We start from the raw sequence: 21,031 nt of genomic DNA, 5'->3' as shown, positions 1-21,031 counted from the left end.
CAATCACTTCTTTCCACATGGTGGTCACCGTGGGAACAACAAAATATAGAACATTTTAGTGCCTTTTTTGAAAAACTGCAAGCCATAAAAAAAAACAGAGCATGAGAGCTGCAGAGCCACGAAGGGCCCCTTGACCTATACAAGACAAAACGGCCAAACTGGCGTTCAACAGGAAGTTCACATTGAACCGTCACATAACTGAGAAGCACAGAGAGAGCTCGGCGGCACACTTAAAGCACGCTTAGGATGTTGGTACCTATCGTGTTCACGTGGCCGTGTGGCTCCACGTTCGTGGGGACATCTGAGAAACGGCGTGAGGCTGCAAGAGAAGAAACCAAGGCCCGGGACTGGGCATCAGCTGATTTGAAAGCAATATAGTCTACATGTTCTATGACTTTCCAGCAGAAGCTCTACTTATAGGGCTTATTTTACCAAAATCAATGCAGAATTTTTGGTTAGAAGCTGACGGGTTGAACTATCTCCTTGCCATGTAATTCTTTTACATCCACCTAGCTTGGTCCTCAGACATTCAAGGATTCTGCTGGTTTCTTTAGAGATCTAGATGGACCAAGGGAAGGGGTGGAATTGGAAACTCAGAAGCTTACTGCAAAGAAGTTTTAAAGAACAATTCCGCCAGCATCCACCCAAAATGAACATTTTGTACTTTTTTCAAGTTGTGCACATTGCCAATATTGAATACTAATAAAAATACAAACTCTAAATTTATTCTCAAAGTATTATGCAATAAAACCTTGTCAACATTTTATCGTGAATATGAGGGACATTTTGTGACTGGGACAATGATCACACCCAATGACCTCATATTTCCACACTGGATGCTTACCTTGCAACAACCTACGTTAATACAACCTACTAATTTGATAGGTATAAAACTAATGTAAGCAACCAGAAGGCAAAATAATCTATACTAGCCATTCTCAACTAGGGTTCCCCCAGAGGTTGCTAAAAGTTCTTTCACTTGTGGCTGATTGACCTCAGATTTATTGGTGCCTGCATAGTTCTGGAGCCAATGGCACTTAGCAGAGTTAGCAGCAATGCATTATTGATCTTAGATGCCTGTGAGGATGGCATTCCAACCACCAATGTAAGGAATATTCTTCCTACTGACCACCAATGTAAAGGGACAATCTTCTCACAGGCCACCAATGTAAGGGACATTTTTCCTACTGACCACCAATGTAAGGGACATTCTTCCTGCTGACTACTAATATAAGGCACATTCTTCCCACTGAAAACCAATGTAAGGTTAGGGTTGGAGACCAGACTGAATTAACTGGCTCGGTATTTAATCATGGGTAGGTCCCTATATGGAAGAAATTTCTTCCTGTGGGTTGAGCCTAACAATGGATCGTGTTAATGGACCACCTTGGGGGCTCAGGCTGCTGCCTTTCGTTTCAGTGAAAAAACTTGGGTAAGAGTGAAGGAGAGCCTGGTGCCCTCACCCATAAATACACATTAACAGACTTGAAGAAGGGGTCTACTCCCCCCAAAACACATTGAATGATTTTCATGTTATACCCTTTCAATAAATGTTTTGCGAACCATACACCAAAAATAGCATTTTTTTTAAAGACACTGGACGTCCTTTCCCTCTCACCCAACACCAGTGTAAGAGGCATTTTTTTCACCGACAACCAATGTAAGAAGCATTTTTTTCCACTGACCACCAATGTAGGCAGCATTCTTCCCACTGACCAACAATGTAAGGGACATTCTTCCCACTGACCACCATTGCAAAACGCATTCTTCCCACTGACCCCCAATGTAAGGATGAGGCTGGAGGCCAGGTTGAATTAACTGGATCAGTATCTAATCATGGATAGGTGGCTATATGGGCAGTGAGGAAAACATTTCTTCCAGTGGGTTGAACCCAACAATGGATGGTGGTGGTGGACTTCCTTGGGCTGCTGACTTTCTGGTACAATTTTGTGGTCGTTTCAATGAGAAGACTTGGGTAAGAGTGAAGGAGTGCCTGGTGCCCCCACCCATAAATGCACATCAACAGACCTAAAGAAGGGGGAGTCCACCCCCCCCCCCCACAATGTATTAATTGATGTTCATCTTTTACCCTTTCAATAAACATTTAGTGAACCCTACATCAAGAGTGGCAATTTTCAAGACCCTGAACATCCTTTCCCTCTCACCCAACACCAATGTAGGGGCATTCTTTCCACCAACAACCAATGTAAAAAGATTCTTCCCACTGACAACCAATGTAAGGAGAATTATATTGTAAAGTGCTGAGCAAACTGTTGGCGCATTATAAATCCTGTATAATAATAATAATTCTTCTCACTGACCAGAAAATGTTAGGGACATTGTTCCCACTGACCAACAATGTGAGGAGCATTCTTCCCTCTGACCACCCCATTGTAAGGTGCATTATTCGGAATGAACACCAATGTAAGGGACATTCTTCCCACTGACCACACCAATGTAAGGGACATTCTTCCCACTGACCACCAATGTAAGGGACATTCTTCCCACTGATCACCAATGTAAGGGACATTCTTCCCACTGATCACCAATGTAAGGGACATTCTTCCCACTGACCACACCAATGTAAGGAGCATTCTTCCCCCTGACCACCCCAGTGTAAGGAGCATTATTCGGAATAAACACCAATGTAAGGAGCATTCTTCCCACTGATCCCCAATGTAAGGGACATTCTTCCCACTGACCTCCAATGTAAGGAGCATTCTTCCCACTGATCACCAATGTAAGGGACATTCTTCCCACTGATCACCAATGTAAGGAGCATTCTTCCCACTGATCACCAATGTAAGGGACATTCTTCCCACTGACCCCCAATGTAAGGAGCATTATTCCGAGTGAACACCAATGTAAGGGACGTTCTTCCCACTGACCACACCAATGTAAGGCGCATTAGTCCCACTGACCACACCAATGTAAGGCGCATTCTTCCCACTGACCACACCAATGAAAGGAGAATTCTTCCCACTGACCACACCAATGTAAGGAGCATTCTTCCCACTGACTACACCGATGTAAGGAGCATTAGTCCCACTGACCACCCCATTGTAAGGAGCATTATTCCAAATGAACACCAATGTAAGGGACATTCTTCTTACTGACTACACTGATGTAAGCATTAGTCCCACTGACCACACCAATGAAAGGAGCATTCTTCCCACTAACCACCAAAGTAAGGGACATTCTTCCCACTGACCACCAATGTAAGGGACTTTCTTCCCACTGATCACCAATGTAAGGGACATTCTTCCCACTGATCACCAATGTAAAGAGCATTCATCCCACTGACCACCAATGTAAGGAGCATTCTTCCCACTGACCACCAATGTAAGGGACATTCTTCCCACTGACCCCCAATGTAAGGGACATTCTTCCCACTGATCACCAATGTAAGGGACATTCTTCCCACTGATCACCAATGTAAGGGACATTCTTCCCACTGACCACCAATGTAAGGGACATTCTTCCCACTGACCCCCAATGTAAGGGACATTCTTCCCACTGATCACCAATGTAAGGGACATTCTTCCCACTGACCACCAATGTAAGGGACATTCTTCCCACTGACCCCCAATGTAAGGGACATTCTTCCCACTGATCACCAATGTAAGGGACATTCTTCCCACTGACCCCCAATGTAAGGGACATTCTTCCCACTGATCACCAATGTAAGGGGCATTCTTCCCACTGACCACCAATGTAAGGAGCATTCATCCCACTGACCACCAATGTAAGGGACATTCTTCCCACTGATCACCAATGTAAGGAGCATTCATCCCACTGACCACCAATGTAAGGGACATTCTTCCCACTGATCACCAATGTAAGGAGCATTCTTCCCACTGACCACCCCATTCTAAGGAGCATTCTTCCCACTGACCACCCCATTCTAAGGAGCATTATTTCGAATGAATACCAATGTAAGGGACATTCTTCCTATTGACCACAAATTATTTGGCTTAAGCAGGTTCTTCCTGACCTGAAAATTTAGGGGCTTCTCTGGAGGAAAAAGGTTGAGAAAGGCTGCTCTATACAATATAATATAATATATATTGTATAGAGCAGCCTCTATAATACTTTATACCACACAAAATTGGATATCTAGTGATGACAAAATGACAAATGAGATTTATTTGGACTGTAGATTTTTTTGGTGTAAATTTCATGTTTGTACATTGAAGTTATTTAGAACCCATTCAGATCTATGCAGTCTCTTCAGAAATGCATTAAGGCAACCCGGTATTTTTTAAAGGCACTTATTCTGGGAAATTGTTCTCTGTATTTGTTGCTGCATTGTTGTATTAGCATACCTCTCAATACTGCTGAGATACACCGTTCACTCTGCGACATAGCTGCAAAAAATAGAATTTACAAGTCCGACAGCCCACAACATACAACTCTACTCATGAACATGTCTGTGTACTAAATAATAAGACTCAAAACCACAAACGGTGAGAAACACGGGATGTAAATCAGACCTAGATAACAGCGTGTGCTCCTCTATAAACCTCCCAGGAAGTGGGTCATTCTCTTAGTAGTGTGCATACATTTACATAATCGCTTACGTTTCCAGATCTAAAACTGAAGCCATAAAGTACATCATGACTTTACCCGCAGGTAGCCTGCCATTCTGCTTCTCCTCTTCAGCCTGATCTGAAATGTCAGCTGGTGTGCAGATGAGAAGCTGATTATCTGAAGTCAGAATATATTTTATGCTCAGAGTGAAGCCGGGGATTACAGGTAGATGTGGATGACAGCATGAAAAGTGGAAGATTGTTTTGGGGAACACACAGAGATGAAATGGAGGTTTTATAGACACTCAGAATCAGGGTGGATTTGATTTAAATCAAACTGATTTAAATCACGATTTAAATCACACTTTACTACTATATCCCCTTCACCGATCGGAGAGTGAGACACTCCTTTCCCCTGGCGCCCGATTGTCTGATTCATGTGTCTGCCCCCTTGGGGGTGAGCACACCAGCTCTGTCCTTGGAGCTTCCACCCACATATCATGTCTATCCACACCGCCCCCCCTTAGTTTCCTCCCCCGCTGACCCTCACCCCCCCCGCTTTTTTTTTTTTTTTTATTTCATCTCCCTTTTCTTCTACACTCCTTTCCTTCCCTCTCTTTGGCTCTCCAGCTCCTCACCATTCCTTATCCCCTCCCGACTCCTTCCTCATTGTGCCCTGTACTCACCATTTCTGTCTTTCCTTTTTTCCACATCTTCTCTACTTCATTTTTCCTTTTTCCTCCTACATATACGCTTATTCCCCTGCCCATAGGCAACCTAATCCCACACCCATTTTTTTTAAGTCCGCAAACGTGCAACTATAACGAAAAAACCCGTAAGTGTTCACAAAAAAAGTGTAAGTGCAAAACACCACACGAAAAAGTGCACTTAGGGCTGTGCTTTTGTCCTACCCCTAAAGGGGCTGGACCGCTACCCTGATCCCCCGGGGCACCAAGCTCCTGACAGGGACAAGGTTCCCATTTGGTCCTCCTGGCCAAAAGGCCTGGTGGACCACCGTTCCTTGTGTCCAGCCGAAGCCGGACACCCAGTACTTGGTCAGGGGGCTCTCTGTCCCTAGGGGGAGAAAACCCCCTAGGGACAGGGGAGGAAGGAACCAAAAGGCCACACATTCTCCCCCTAGACTTCAGGGCAGGCCCGAGGACCCACACCCTCCATCCTGTGAGAAAAACACACACATAAGTAAAGAAAAAGTGACAATACGTGGGAGTGAATAAATTAAATAAATAAATAATAAAAAAAGTGGACCGTGCCAAATTGTGCACAGACCAGGCCCTGAGGCCTGTAGCAAAAATTGCCCTGGTCCTAGCCAAAAGGCCTGGTCCTAAGGGCGCTTGTGCAAAAAGAGTGAAAAACAGTGACCTTGTGCCATCTTCACACTGTGGGGTCCCACACCCAGGTGTTACTAGTGGCACCCCTGAGGGCGTCTACTCAGGGGGCACTGGTTTGTGGACTTTCAGCCTTCCCGACCCCTGGCCAGACAAGGTAGATTCATCCAAATCAGGAGGTACTGGGTCCTTCCGGTCTTCTCGGGGGAATTACTCACGGGCCACAGCTTCTACTCGTGGGCACCACACTTTCTGTCTCCCCGGTACTAGCCTTCCGGACCCCCATCATACCAGTGAGGGTACTATACAACAACCATCCCCGCAAAGCTAGAATGGCCGGGAGCACCCCCACTGGACACTGATAAGAACAGATACTATACTTGATCTTAGCCAAAAGGCCGAGAAGCGAATCCCACACCCATACTACACCTGCACATGTGCCTTTCCCAATCCATGGAGTTATTTCCCTACACGTTGGCTACCTCTGAGTGGTACCTTTGTTCCTCCTCATGGATAGCACCGAGCTCTCTATACCTTTGCAACCCCTTCCCTTCACCAGAAGCCCAGAACCTTTAGCCCTATCCCCTTCCCCCCTACTCTATGATAAAAGATATATGGGGGGGCAAACAAATGACCCTGCCCGTTTGGTGGAATTTTGTACGCGGTTTAGTGGTTATGATTAGTGTTTGCCTTTCTTTTTGCTGTGAACACGTGTTCTTTCTCCTAGTTGAACTTCATTATTGTTACAGGAGACATGAGATGGCTTTCTCATTTTGTTCACCTGAGTATTTCTTATCGTTTGTCATCTGCGATTTGTTTTTCACCGCGTTTCTCTTTGGCACATTGTATTTCCTTGTACAATTTGTTTGCTTTGAGTTTTTTCTCAATAAACTTTGTGGAATAAAAAATAAATCACGATTTAAATCACTAGTCAGTAAGGCTTGATATAAATCCTAGTTTTCTACATAAAGACTAATTCTTGCTGGTATAACTTTAGTATACAAGTAGATGAAGATTTTTAGAACAACTTTTCATATTCGTTTTTTATCCCCAGTTTAATAGGTTAATCCTTCATATTTGGACAACTTTTCTGTTGTACTTAGGAAGGAGAAAAATAATCATTACCTTAATAATAACAATTTAAATAGATTTATTCATCTGAAACGATAACATTCCAGCATCTGTGATTTGCTTAAACATCCATGTTTGGTAACTAATTTGGCTAAACAAAATATATATATTTGAAGAAACTTAGACTGTCAGCCCCTCCCTCCTCACACTTAGTTTCACTTTCTTCTTGTGCAGATCTATTCCACTTCAAACAATCAGAAAAATATTGTTTCTATTCTATTCACTGAACTTCTTGCACCTTAGCACTGAAGGGGTTGATTCTGTATTCATAGGTCTGTAGAAGTTAGGATGAAGGTCTTTTCCTTAACTCTGTTCATGTTATAACATTTTTGCTGTGAAGAGGCGGCATGTGATCTCCGCTGAGTCAAATTCAGTTTTGAGAACTGCAAAAGTAAACCAAGAATCTGTGATAATATCTTGTAGGCAGAGAAACTGCCCAATAATCTTACAGAAACCTCTGGAAGAGCATGACATTGTGAATGGATTCATGGAATTTATTTACCAAAAAAATGAAACATATACAGCCTTATTCTACATAATTAAAAAAACTAATCTTTATTTCATGATGGAATAACCTTTGGATGGTAATATATTTTCCTCAAAAAGCATTTTATTTAAAAAAAATCTGATTAAAATAAAAATAATCCGATTTAAATAAAAATAATTTGATTTAAATAAAAAAAAATACGATTTAAATAAAAAAAAATACGATTTAAATAAAAAAAATACGATTTAAATTAAAAAAATCCAATTTAAATAAAAATAATCCGATTTAAATAAAAAAAATCCAATTTAAATTAAAAAAATCCAATTTAAATTAAAAAAATCCAATTTAAATTAAAAAAATCTGATTTTTCTTTATTTTTTTTTTAAATCATTGATTTTTATCCACCCTGCTCAGAATTGTCATCAAAATGGGCAAACCACTAAAAACAATATTCAGATCTGTATATGAAAACTCTCACCAGCTGAAAGCATTGCAATTTCAGCACACCAGCCTTTCATTTTTCTCAATTGCGGTCAAACAATATAATTTGGCCACCATTCTACCCCCAAACTTCTGGTTGGATAGGAAGTCATCATGTTGCCTTCTCTGCTCAGCAAGCTTCCAGTGTTACACGGACCGCGTTGTGCATTTAAAGTTGGATGTGTTTGGTGAAGATGGTTGCCCAACTTTTGCCCAGTCTGAGTCCTGGTGTGCAGGAGTTGTCAGGGTGGCAATATGAAAGGGAAAGTAGGTACTTAGACTAGCTACATTTACATTTTTTATTTGTGTTTTAAAGAATACACAAATAATTAAAGACCTTATTTTATTTAAAGGCTATTATATTATTTACTATTTAAAGTTAAAGACTATTCGTTCATATGGGAGTTCAGCTTGAACAGGCAGTGCTAGGCTTTACAGATCTGTTATTACGAACGCGTTACGTTGTCCCATAGACTGCTCAGAGATCAGTAAACACTTCACACATTATTTGTGAACATGTTCTAGCTCTGGCTCAGTTTCCCCATTGGACACTTGTCTGCTGACAATGGATGCCCCTTGACTTCCATTTTATCGAATCTCAGACCATTTCTTATGGTGGGTTCATAGGACCACGGGGGAGCAAAACTTAACTACAATAGAACATGGGAATTCTTTGCAGTGTTAAAACATTCCACCAAGAGCACATAAAATACATGCAATACTCAAAATAAAAACAAAAAACAAAAAATACATGCAATAAAAATAGCAAAAAAGCCAAAAGATTTTTAAGGTGATCAACATACTGTTGTGGCAACATCTTTCGGACCCTCTCTATTCTCAATGTGTATTTAAATAGACCACAGCTTTATCACAATCCGTTTTATATACAGTACATAGGATATCTCTGCTCCTAAATATTTGTCTCAGTATCAGTCCTGTTATCTAGGAAAGGCTCCTGACGAATACCATACATCTTGGGAATATATCCGACTACCGGTCCTGAAGAAGGGGGCTCTGTATATGAAACACGCTGAGAGTTTTAACTTGAAAACATTCCAGTGGATGTCCTATTATGATGGGTTGAAATTGTTAATGTGAATTTAGGGATATCAGCATGAAAATAAAAGGATATAAAAAACAAAATCCCCAGGCTAGTGATGAACTCTCTTACCCTGAAGTTTTGAAGACTGGTGAAGTCTACCTACAGATCTCTCCTTCCTCTGTATCCAACCAAGTACCACCCTTACCTGTCCAAAAGGCTTAAAAAGCAGCCCCTTCCATGGTCTGATCCCAGCTTTCAGCAATTTAGGCTAGCGCTGGCCCATAACCAGTAAGCACTAATCATTTACACAATGTTTTGGGGGTAATCAGTCTGTTTGCATGCAACTGGAGGAAAGAAAGGGTGTTAATGCTTCATAACCGTCGCTTCATGTCCAATTCTCCATGACCATAGCTTCATATCCAACGCTCCGTGAGCGTCGCGTCATATCCAACGCTCCAGGACCGTCGCGTCCTATCCAACGCTCCAGGACCCTAGCGTCCTATCCAACGCTCCAGGACCCTAGCGTCCTATCCAACGCTCCAGGACCCTAGCGTCCTATCCAACGCTCCAGGACCCTAGCGTCCTATCCAACGCTCCAGGACCCTAGCGTCCTATCCAACGCTCCAGGACCCTAGCGTCCTATCCAACGCTCCAGGACCCTAGCGTCCTATCCAACGCTCCAGGACCCTAGCGTCCTATCCAACGCTCCAGGACCCTAGCGTCCTATCCAACGCTCCAGGACCCTAGCGTCCTATCCAACGCTCCAGGACCCTAGCGTCCTATCCAACTCTCCAGGACCGTCGCTTCAGATCCAACTCTCCATGACCGTCGCTTCAGATCCAACTCTCCATGACCGTCGCTTCAGATCCAACTCTCCATGACCGTCGCTTCAGATCCAACTCTCCATGACCGTCGCTTCAGATCCAACTCTCCATGACCGTCGCTTCAGATCCAACTCTCCATGACCGTCGCTTCAGATCCAACTCTCCATGACCGTCGCTTCAGATCCAACTCCCCATAACCGTCGCTTCAGATCCAACTCTTCATGACCATTGTGTCATCCAACTATATCCAACTCTTCATGAACATTTCTTCATATGCAACTCTTCACGACCATTGTGTCATCCAACTATATCCAACTCTTCATGAACATTGCTTCATATGCAATTCTTCATGACCATCACTTTATGACCATCTCTTCATGACCAACTCTTAATGACTAACACTCTTCATGACCAAATCTTCATATCCAACTCTTCATATGCAATTTTCATAACCATCACTTCCTTATCTAACTCTTCATTTCCATCTCCAGTTACGACAGGGATAAAATTCTGCTGTCACCCAGCAACATGTCAATGGTACCGAAATACAATGTAATATAAAATATATTAATATCCACAACACAATGCACATTGGGCCGCAGCAAAGGACGACTCACAGGGTGGCCTGAAGAATATTCAGTCAAAACACATCTCCCTTCAAAGGAAATTGAGACAACAATAGCTGAAGGCCTGACTGGCTGCCGCGTGTGGGAAATGTCTTTCTTAGGATCATCTCCATAGTATGGAGGAGCTTTACCATGGCTAATAATAGCACTGATTAAGGGAGACATTCACAAAGCGCTCTACCACTAAAACAGTCACATTATATAAGATTTACTAGAGATGAGAAAATTAGTAAAAAATAAATTCTGCCGTTGGTCCGAAATCCACACTGCTATTGAATTTAAAGGATTTGCTATTAAAGATCAAACTTTAGTATTTTTTTTTCCTGAGATTAATGCAAAACAGGTTTGGAAAACCTATAGAGCTCTCCTGTAGCAGGATACAGGCACCCAGCCTTGCTCTCAACAACTATTAAAAGGTTTTTCATCACTGTCCATCATTATGATGTAATTATTCTAAGGGAGTAGCGTATTTCCTAATTGGGTAAATGTTGTACCAATGTCAAAGCCTCCAGGAACCAAACTGATCACGGCTCCAAGGGACATCTTTACTATTTCACCTGTGGGGAAGGGGGCTACTACAGTGATAGACATGAATATCCAAGCAGGGGCGGACTGACTATTTGGAAACTCGGGCACTTCCCGAGGGCCCGGGGTCAGTAGAGGGCCCCATGAGATGCCCCTGGTACCTTTTTCATAGGCTTTTTTGAATTTAGGTAAAGACACAAGGGCCCCATGATCCCCTATAGAGGGCCCAGGGTCAGTAGGGGGCCCCATGAGATGCCCCTGGTACCTTTTTCATAGGCTTTTTTGAGTTTGGGCAAGGACACAGGGGCCCCATGATCCCCTATTGCCCGGGGGAGTTGTCAGTCCGCCCCTGTATCCAAGTTTTGGTTAGCAGCTCTCTCTGCACATTGATTCCAGGGGTTTGCTCAGCTGGTATCGCCGTCATTTATTTTAAGTTCTCAGTGTTGTAGAGCAGAAGAAAAAAAATGTAGAAGATCTCAGAGGATGGTCGTCTGTTGCATGGCATGCTTTCCTTGGTGGAATATCCCCTTTAAAGCTAAACTCCATTCAAATGGCTAAATACCCCAATAAAATACATTTTGGATGCTGCCTGGCTGCTTGTTTATGAAAAAAAAATACAGAGCTGCAATAATTTGAGTCCTTTATGTTCAGCACTAAATTCCTGATGGTTGGTGGTTTTGTAAAATGAGGAAAAAAAACTAAGCAAAATGATGGTGAGCAGCTTGCAAGGTTCATTTCCCAGAGGAAAAAAAGATTTTACTTGGGTATATCAACAAGGCAAATTTACCTGCAATTCTGCGAGGACAAAGGATGAAAGAAGAGACGGGGTGAACGCAAGTTCAAGAGCGGAGAAGAGGTGGCTCCCAGGGGAGCGTCTAACCGGCTGACTAAATCCCAGACACGGAAGTGTTTAAAGAATAATTCCTAGAAAATGTTCTATACAGCCTTCTAATGGGGGCAGATAATGCTCAGTGTGACCAAATTCTCCCTGGACCATCCGAACAAAAAATATTATTCAAGGATCAGAAGGCCTAAAACAATATTTATCTCTGTGAAAAATAATGACTTATCCTGTTCGCAAAGAAAATTTGCTGGATACTTGACCATTATACCCAGGGGCGGACTGACTATTTGGAAACTCGGGCAATGCCCGAGGGCCCGGGGTCAGTAGGGGGCCCCATGAGATGCCCCTGGTACCTTTTTCATAGGCTTTTTTGAGTTTGGGAAAGGACACAGGGGCCCCATGATCCCCTATTGCCTGGGGGCCCCATGAGTTCTCAGTCCGCCCCTGATTATACATATTTTATAAGGACCCAGGGGCGGACTGACCATTTAGGCACTCTGGCACTGCACGAGGGCCGGGGGTCAGTAGGGGGCCCCATGAGATTCCCCTGGTACCCTTCATGGGTTGTTTTGGGTGTGATTTGAGTGTGGGCGAGAACACAGGGGCCTCATGATTTCCTCTTGCCCGGGGGGCCCCATGAGTTGTCAGTCTGCCCCTGTACGGACCCTTCTCCAAATGATTGAGTTCAGAAGTCTCCAGTGATGTGTACTTTTAATACTACAGCATACAAACCCATATTGGTTAATTATTCACTTCCAAGCTTGCGTTTAGTGAAGGCCCTTTTCTGTTCCAGCAGGACTGGGTTCCTGTTTACCAAGCAAGCTCTGGCTCTCTCATACTTTGAAACAAACTTTCAGATTGCTCTGAGGATCTTCAGCAGCATCCCGGCTAATAGAGATCAATCACCAAGGGTTGGAATTGATACCCATTCTCATTGCACATCTGTGTCCAGTGCCCTACCAATACATTTTTTTGCCAATGACCTTACAAAATAGCACAATTTCCCACAGACACACCTCAGAATTATGTGGAAAGCCTTTCCAGAAGAGAGGAGGCTAATATAGCCGCAAAGGGGGCATCTCCATATTAGCATTAGATGTCCAACATGTATTTGACTTGGATTCTGTCCACAGACCTTGGCTATATTGTATATAAAAGCTACCAAATAATTTTTTCCCAATTTCTGCAAAGTGGAATCTGCTGCACCCTGTAATCGGCAATGTGAAAAAAGAGCGGAAACTCTCACCAGCTGCTTACTTATGTTTAGAAAGCTCAACATAGTATGAGAAAGAATTTATTATATGAAAAGAGATGCAAATTATTTCTGGTTGGACACTCTGTTGCCCTTGACAGTGATTTGAAAGTGGTCTTCTTGGTACTTTTGAGCCCATCTTGCCTTAACCTGTTGGTTCTGCATTTTTCTTTGATGCTCTTGTCGAGGTCCTACCTTTCCTCAGGGCTTGTGCTACTCCATGTGCTGGAATCCATCTCAGGTGTCTGCAAAGCATTGTGGGATCTTTTATGCTTTCAGCCCCCTGCGGCTCCTCCCCCAGGAGGTGGCGGCTTATCACATATAAGTCTGCTGTTTGTAGCTGTCCATTGCATTTGTGTCCTGTCTGTTGCACAGCAGCAAGCTCCTGTTTAGTTTCTTTGCTCTCCTGGATACCGACTCGGCTTTAGCAAGACTCCTTCCTGGCTTCTAACCCCGGCTCTGGCAACCATCCTTCCTGGCTTCCAACCCCGGCTCTGGCGACCATCCTTCCTGGCTTCCAACCCCGGCTCTGGCGACCATCTTTCCTGGCTTCCGACCCCGGCTCTGGCGACCATCTTTCCTGGCTTCTGACCCCGGCTCTGGCGACCATCCTTCCTGGCTTCTGACCCCGGCTCTGGCGACCATCCTTCCTGGCTTCTGACCCCGGCTCTGGCAACCATCCTTCCTGGCTTCCAACCCCGGCTCTGGCGACCATCCTTCCTGGCTTCTGACCCCGGCTCTGGCGACCATGCTTCCTGGCTACTGTTCTACCAAGTCATCCGCTGTTGCTGTTGGACTTGCATAGACTCTGTCTTGTTTTTGTATAATAAACCTACCTTTAATTGCACCTCCTTGTGTGTCTGGCTCCTCGCTCCCTGACAGCTCTTTGAAATTCAGCTCATCTGAGAAACACACTTAATATATACTGTGACTTCTTGGACTTGTAAATTTAAATAGTTTCTGGTTGGGAAAGATCTGGGCTTGACAGCGGGTTGAAAGAGGTCCTCTTCCTTAGTTCCTTTAGTCCCCTCTTTCCATAATTTGTTGGTTCTGCATTCCTATTTGATCCTTTTTGAAATTCACTCCATCTCCCTTGCATAGTATTATACCTTGCAGAAAAAATACATTTATTATAACTTCCTAAATAGGTGATGTAAGTTATGTAAATTTGTTTCTAGTTGGAGAAGGCTTTGTTGTCCTTGGAAGCAGAGCGGAAGAGGTCTTCTTGGTTCCTTAGGGCCCTTCTCGCCATAACTTGTTAGTTTTACAGTCTTCTTTGATCCTCTTTCAGTCCATTTCTCCAACATGATTTTACATGAGAAATACACTTATTATAACTTCTTGCAGATGCGATAGAAGTAATATGAATTATTTCTGATTGGAGAAGGCTCAGCTATCCCTGGCAGTTAACTTGAAGAGGTCATCTTGGTTCCTTTAGGACTACTTTACCATAATCTATTGGATGTACATTCTTTGATCCTTTTTGAAGTTCAGTCCATTTCTCCAGCATGATAATATAGGAGACTACACTTACTATAATTTTTTGGATATGCGATAGACGTGATCAAAATGGTTTCTAGTTACAGAAGGCTCAGCTCTCCCTGCTAGAGGAAAAAGTCTTCTTTTTTGATTCAGGCTCACCTCACCAATTCTTTTGGTTCTAGATCATTCTTTGATCCTCTGAAATTCAGTTCATCTGAGAAATACACTTATTATACTGTGATAGAAGTGATGTAAATTATTTCTGGTTGGAGAAGACTCCACTGTCCTTGGCAGTGGAATGATAGAGGTCATCTTGGTTCCTATAGGCCCCTTTTGCCATAATCTGTTGGTTCTGCATTTTTATTTGATCCTTTTCAAAATTCACTTCATCTCTCTGGCATGAATTATAGGAGAAATACATTTATTATAACTTCTTAAATATACGATAGAAGTGATTAAAAGTTTTTCTAGTTGGAGAAGGCTTTGTTGTCCTTGGAACCAGAGTGGAAAAGGTCTTTGTGATTCCCTTGGGCCCTTCTCACCATAGCCTGTTGGTTCTACAGTCTACTTTGATCCCCTTTGAAATTCATTCCATTTCTCCAGCATAATTTTATGAGAAATACACTTTTAACTTCTTGAATATGGGATAGAAATAATGTAAATTATTTCTGGTTGGAGAAGGCTCAGCTGTGCCTGGCAGTGAATTGGAAGAGGTCACCTTGGTTCCTTTAGACCCACCTTACCATGACCTCTTGGTTCTACATTCTTCATCCATTTTGAAATTCAAGCCGTCTCGCCAGCATGATAGTATACAAGAAGTACACTTACTATAATTTCTTGGATATGCGATAGATACAATCAAAATTGTTTCTGGCTGTTGAAGGCTCAGCTGTTCCTGGCAGGGAATTGGAGGAGATGTTCTTGGTTCTTTTAGGTCCACCTCAACATAACCTGTGGCTTTGATATTATCCTTTGATCCTCTTTGAAATTCAGGTGGTCTCTCCTGCATGATGTAAATTTCACATTCTCTGCGCTCTTCTCTTTGTAGCATTCTGCACAGCATTTCCTCAGTCGCTCACATTTGACAAGTGAATGGAACACTCATTGTTTGCGGTGCTGTAAGACGGCGTGTATTCCACCGGCATCACTGGGGACACGGAGGTTACATGATACTCATTGCAAACAGCAATTTTATGGCTGACTGTTCTAAAAAAACAAAAAAACAAAAAAAAAAAAAAACTAATGGTGAACATTAAACAGGAGAGATCTGAATGCTGCCACGCGGCGGTTGTGAACTCACTCACCCTGCACCATCCACCCTTCCGAAATATGCCAAGGCAGCCATCTCCTGCCTGATAAATACAGCCCACAAAACGCTCTGCTGCTGAAACAGCTATATGAGATCATAAATAACATTCCTCAATTTTTTAAATCATGTCAGAGCTGCAGAAGCATGCCGCACTTGTTTCCTGACATTTTCAATAATTTGTGGAAGAGGACGAGAATACATTGTATATCAGACCTTCTCTAGTTTATTTTATATATGTCAAAAAGCAGCCCAGTCCATTGTCATGAACATACTGAGTCCTCCAGCAGTGCAGAGTATTTCAGGAGAGGAGAGTTATAGAGGAAGGAGCGGAGTCCTCCAGCAGCGCAGAGTATTTCAGGAGAGGAGAGTTATAGAGGAAGGAGCGGAGTCCTCCAGCAGTGCAGAGTATTTCAGGAGAGGAGAGTTATAGAGGAAGGAGCGGAGTCCTCCAGCAGAGCAGAGTATTTCAGGAGAGGAGAGCTATAGAGGAAGGAGCGGAGTCCTCCGGCAATGCAGAGTATTTCAGGAGAGGAGGGTTATAGAGGAAGGAGCGGAGTCCTCCAGCAGTGCAGAGTATTTCAGGAGAGGAGAGTTATAGAGGAAGGAGCGGAGTCCTCCAGCAGCGCAGAGTATTTCAGGAGAGGAGAGTTATAGAGGAAGGAGCGGAGTCCTCCAGCAGTGCAGAGTATTTCAGGAGAGGAGGGTTATAGAGGAAGGAGCGGAGTCCTCCAGCAGTGCAGAGTATTTCAGGAGAGGAGAGTTATAGAGGAAGGAGCGGAGTCCTCCAGCAGCGCAGAGTATTTCAGGAGAGGAGAGTTATAGAGGAAGGAGCGGAGTCCTCCAGCAGCGCAGAGTATTTCAGGAGAGGAGAGTTATAGAGGAAGGAGCGGAGTCCTCCAGCAGCGCAGAGTATTTCAGGAGAGGAGAGTTATAGAGGAAGGAGCGGAGTCCTCCAGCAGTGCAGAGTATTTCAGGAGAGGAGAGTTATAGAGGAAGGAGCGGAGTCCTCCGGCAATGCAGAGTATTTCAGGAGAGGAGAGTTATAGAGGAAGGAGCGGAGTCCTTCAGCAGAGCAGAGTATTTCAGGAGAGGAGAGTTATAGACGAAGGAGAGGAGTCCTCCGGCAGTGCAGAGTATTTCAGGAGAGGAGAATTAGATAGAGGAAGGAGCGGAGTCCTCCAGCAATGCAGAGTATTTCAGGAGAGGAGAGTTATAGAGGAAGGAGCGGAGTCCTCCAGCAGCGCAGAGTATTTCAGGAGAGGAGGGTTATAGAGGAAGGAGAGGAGTCCTCCGGCAGTGCAGAGTATTTCAGGAGAGGAGAATTAGATAGAGGAAGCTTTATATATGTTCTTTGCTCATAAGCTTCTGATACTATTACATATTACCCAGCAACCCTTATTAAAAATATTTTACACATAAACTGCTTTCCTATATACTGTATACATGCAATATACAGGTCTCAATAAAATAGAATATCAAAAAGTTAATTTATTTCAGTAATTCAAAAAGTGAAACTCATTATATAGATTCATTACACAGAGTGGTATATTTCAAGCATTTCTTTATTTTAAGTTTGATGATTAAGGCTTACAGCTGTTAAAAACCCAAAATTCAGTAACTCAGAAAATTAGATTTAATTAAACCAATAAAAAAAAAAAAAAGAAGATTTTTAATACAGAAATGTTGGCTTACTGAAAAGTCTGTCCATGTACAGCATAGTATGCACTCAATACTTGGTTTGGGCTCTTTTTGCATGAATCACTGCATCAGTGTGGTGTGGCATGGAGACGACCAGCCTGAGGCACTGCGGAGGTGTTATGGAAGCCCAGGTTGCTTTGATAGTGGCCTTCAGCTCATCAGTATTGTTGGGTCTGGTGTCTCATCTTCCTCTTGACAATACCCCACAGATTCTCTATGGGGTTTAGGTCAGGAGAGTTTGCTGGCCAATCAGCACAGTGATACCATGATCATTAAACCTGGTATTGGTACTTTTGGCAGTGTGGGAAGGTGCCAAGTCCTGCAGGAAAATGAAATCAGCATCTCCATAAAACTGGTCATCAGAGGTTAGCATGAAGTGCTCTAGACTTTCCTGGTAGAGGGCTTTGCTGACTTTGGACTTGATAAAACACAGTGGACCAACCCCAGCAGATGACATGGCTCCCCAAATCATCACCGACTGTGGAAACTTTACACTGGACCTCATGCAACTTGGATTCTTTGCCCCTCCAGACTCTGAGACCTTGATTTCCAAATGAAATGCAAAATGTACTTTCATCTGAAAAGAGGACTTTGGACCACTGAGCCACAGTCCAGTCCTTTTTCTCCATAGCCCAGGTAAGACGTTTCTGGCATTGTGTCTGGTTGAGAGGTGGCTTGACACAAGTAATGCGACAGTTGCAGGGGCGGACTGACAACTCATGGGGCCCCCGGGCAATAAGGGATCATGGGGCCCTTGTGTCCTTGCCCAAACCCAAAAAAACCTATGAAAAAGGTACCAGGGGCATCTCATGGGGCCCCCTACTGACCGCGGGCCCTCGGGCAGTGCCCGAGTTTCCAAATGGTCAGTCCGCCCCTGGACAGTTGTAGCCCATGTCCTGGATAAGTCTGTGGGTGGTGGCTTCTGAAGCACTGACACCAGCCGTAGTCCACTCCTAGGGAATCTCCCCCAAATTCTTGAATGGCCTTTGCATCACACTCCTCTCAAGGCTGTGGTTATCACTGTTGCTTGTGCACCTTTTTCTACCACACGTTTTCCTTCCGCTCAGCTTTCCATTAATATGCTTGGATACAGCACTCTGTGAACAGCCAGCTGCTTTAGCAATGACTTTTTGTGACTTCCCCTCTTTATGGAGGGTATCAATGACTGTCTTCTGGACAATTGTCAAGTCAGCATTCTTCCCCATGATGTGTAACCTACTGAACCAGACTGAGAGACCAATTAAAGGCTCAGGAAACCTTTCCAGGGGTTTTGAGTTAATTAGCCGGTCAGAGTGTGACACCGCGAGTCTTCAATATTGAACTTGTTCACAATATTCTCATTTTCGGAGATACTGAATTTTGGGTTCTCACCAGCTGTAAGCCATAATCATCAAAATAAAAAAGAAAGAAATGCTTGAAATAGATCACTCTAATGAATCTATATAATATAGGAGTTTCACTTTTTGATTTGAATTACTGAAATAAAATGAACTTTTTGATGATATTCTAATTTATTGAGATGCGCCTGTATATGCAGTGGTTGTAAAAGAGCAGTGCAAACAGCCGCGCCACTCGATAATGCTCAGCATCCGACCAAAACGCAGCCTACAGCTGAAAGTGAATTTCTGAGTGTATGCCCTGTTCCTGCACGGCATGGCCCCTCACGCTGGGTTAATAAACGCATACTGTGCCTATATTCTCATCCGTTACCTAGGAGACTGCAAGTCTGCAGCTCCGGCACACTTTCACCCATGAAGAGCCGTGTCTCTGAATCCCAGCTGATGTTACTTCCTGCCTGCGGAATTCTGATGCCGACAGCCCTTCACCTCAGGCTGAGCCCTCGCTGCACTGTGGTAACCATTTGCTTGCTGAACCTAAGGACATGCCTGTTTTTACATTTTAAAATTTGGAACGTGGGTAGAAAATCGACCTGGGGTCGGCGGGTTAATGAAAAGGAGCAGAGCCTCTCCCCACCTTGGGGTCCAATGGAGTCTCTCCTTCTGCCCACCTGTAGATGACCCTTTAGATGGCTCAAAGACGGGGCACATGTCTTGCTACCCATCTTACGTGGACTGGCTGGGATTTTGTCTGCTATGGAGAGACACTGGGCCCAAGAAGTCAGCAGTGCAACATTAATGGTTCGTTTCGCATAAATATCACCGGTCATGTGACGTATAATTGAACGATTGCCTATATTTTATGAAGAATAAACTCTTCAGTGCACCAAGCAGTAGGTGACACAAGGCTCCTCCTAAACCAGTGATCTCCAAACTACGGCCTGGGGGCCGGATGAGGCCCTTTTTCTTGCTTTTATCTGGCCCTTGGGCCATTATTCCCCCTACTGTAAGTGACGGTGGAGCTTAGTTCCTGCCCCTGACACCTACAATGGGGCATGATTCCTCCCAGTAACACCAATGTTGCGGCACTATTCCTTCCAATGACACCAACGATGGGGCACTATTCCTCCCACTGACACCAATGATGGGACACTATTCCTCCCACTGAAACCAATGATGGGGCACTATTCCTTCCACTGACACCAACGATGGGGCACTATTCCTTCCCCTGACACCAACGATGGGGAACTATTCCTTCCCCTGACACCAACGATGGGGCACTATTCCTCCCGCTGACACCAACGATGGGGCACTATTCCTTCCCCTGACACCAACCATGGGGCACTATTCCTTCCCCTGACACCAACGATGGGGCACTATTCCTCCCGCTGACACCAACGATGGGGCACTATTCCTTCCCCTGACACCAATGATGGGGTACTATTCCTCCCACTGACACCAACGATGGGGCACTATTCCTCTCACTGACACCAACGATGGGGCATTATTCCTCCCACTGACACCAACGATGGGGCACTATTCCTCCCTCTGACACTAACGATGGGGCACTATTCCTTCCCCTGACACCAATGATGGGGTACTATTCCTCCCACTGACACCAATGATGGGGCACTATTCCTCCCACTGATACCAATGATGGGGCACTATTCCTCCCACTGACACCAACGATGGGGCACTATTCCTCTCACTGACACCAATGATGGGGCACTATCCCTCCCACTGACACCATTGTTGGGGCACTATTCCTCCCATTGACACCAACGATGGGGCACTATTCCTCCGACTGACACCAGCGATGAGGCACTATTTCTCCCACTGATACCAACAAGGGGCCCACTGTTTACTCCCACTGACACCAATACATTTTCTACTCCCACTGGCCACAGTCTGGCCCTCCTAAAGTTTGAAGGACAGTAAACTGGCACGTTGTTTAAAACGTTTGGAGACCCCTGTCCTAAACAGTGGCCATGATGACATATTGGGGTTGATTTACTAAGGCCGGTGTGTTGAAATTGATGTGTTTTCCCATCCTGTTTTGAGTTGCATTTTTGAAAGCGTGTTTTTGATGCATTTTTTTATTCTTAATTAATCAATTAAA

At 44.0% G+C, this 21,031-nt stretch overlaps 1 protein-coding gene and 1 pseudogene across 3 annotated transcripts in view; both read right to left on the bottom strand.

Annotated features, from left to right (window-relative positions):
• The window catches only part of SHISA6 (shisa family member 6), a 357,053-nt gene that overhangs the window by 211,432 nt on the left and 124,590 nt on the right, over positions 1–21,031 (bottom strand). Inside the window, exon 4 of one of the 3 annotated variants that reach the window (XM_089663850.1) lies at positions 257–319. The exons of the other annotated variants lie outside the window; for them this stretch is intronic. Coding sequence (XP_089519976.1) covers positions 257–319 — 63 coding nt within the window. The remainder of the gene's footprint in view (positions 1–256; positions 320–21,031) is intronic. 3 annotated transcript variants of the gene reach the window in all.
• LOC149434272 (U2 spliceosomal RNA) lies at positions 6,170–6,285 on the bottom strand (annotated as a pseudogene).

Source organism: Staurois parvus, unplaced genomic scaffold (genome assembly GCF_062004578.1).
Source record: "Staurois parvus isolate SC_StPar_1 unplaced genomic scaffold, SC_StPar_1.0 ptg001787l, whole genome shotgun sequence".
Classification (NCBI taxonomy): Eukaryota; Metazoa; Chordata; class Amphibia; order Anura; family Ranidae; genus Staurois; species Staurois parvus.
Note: the sequence above shows the minus strand (reverse complement) of the source record. Positions and strands in the feature narration are given on the sequence as shown.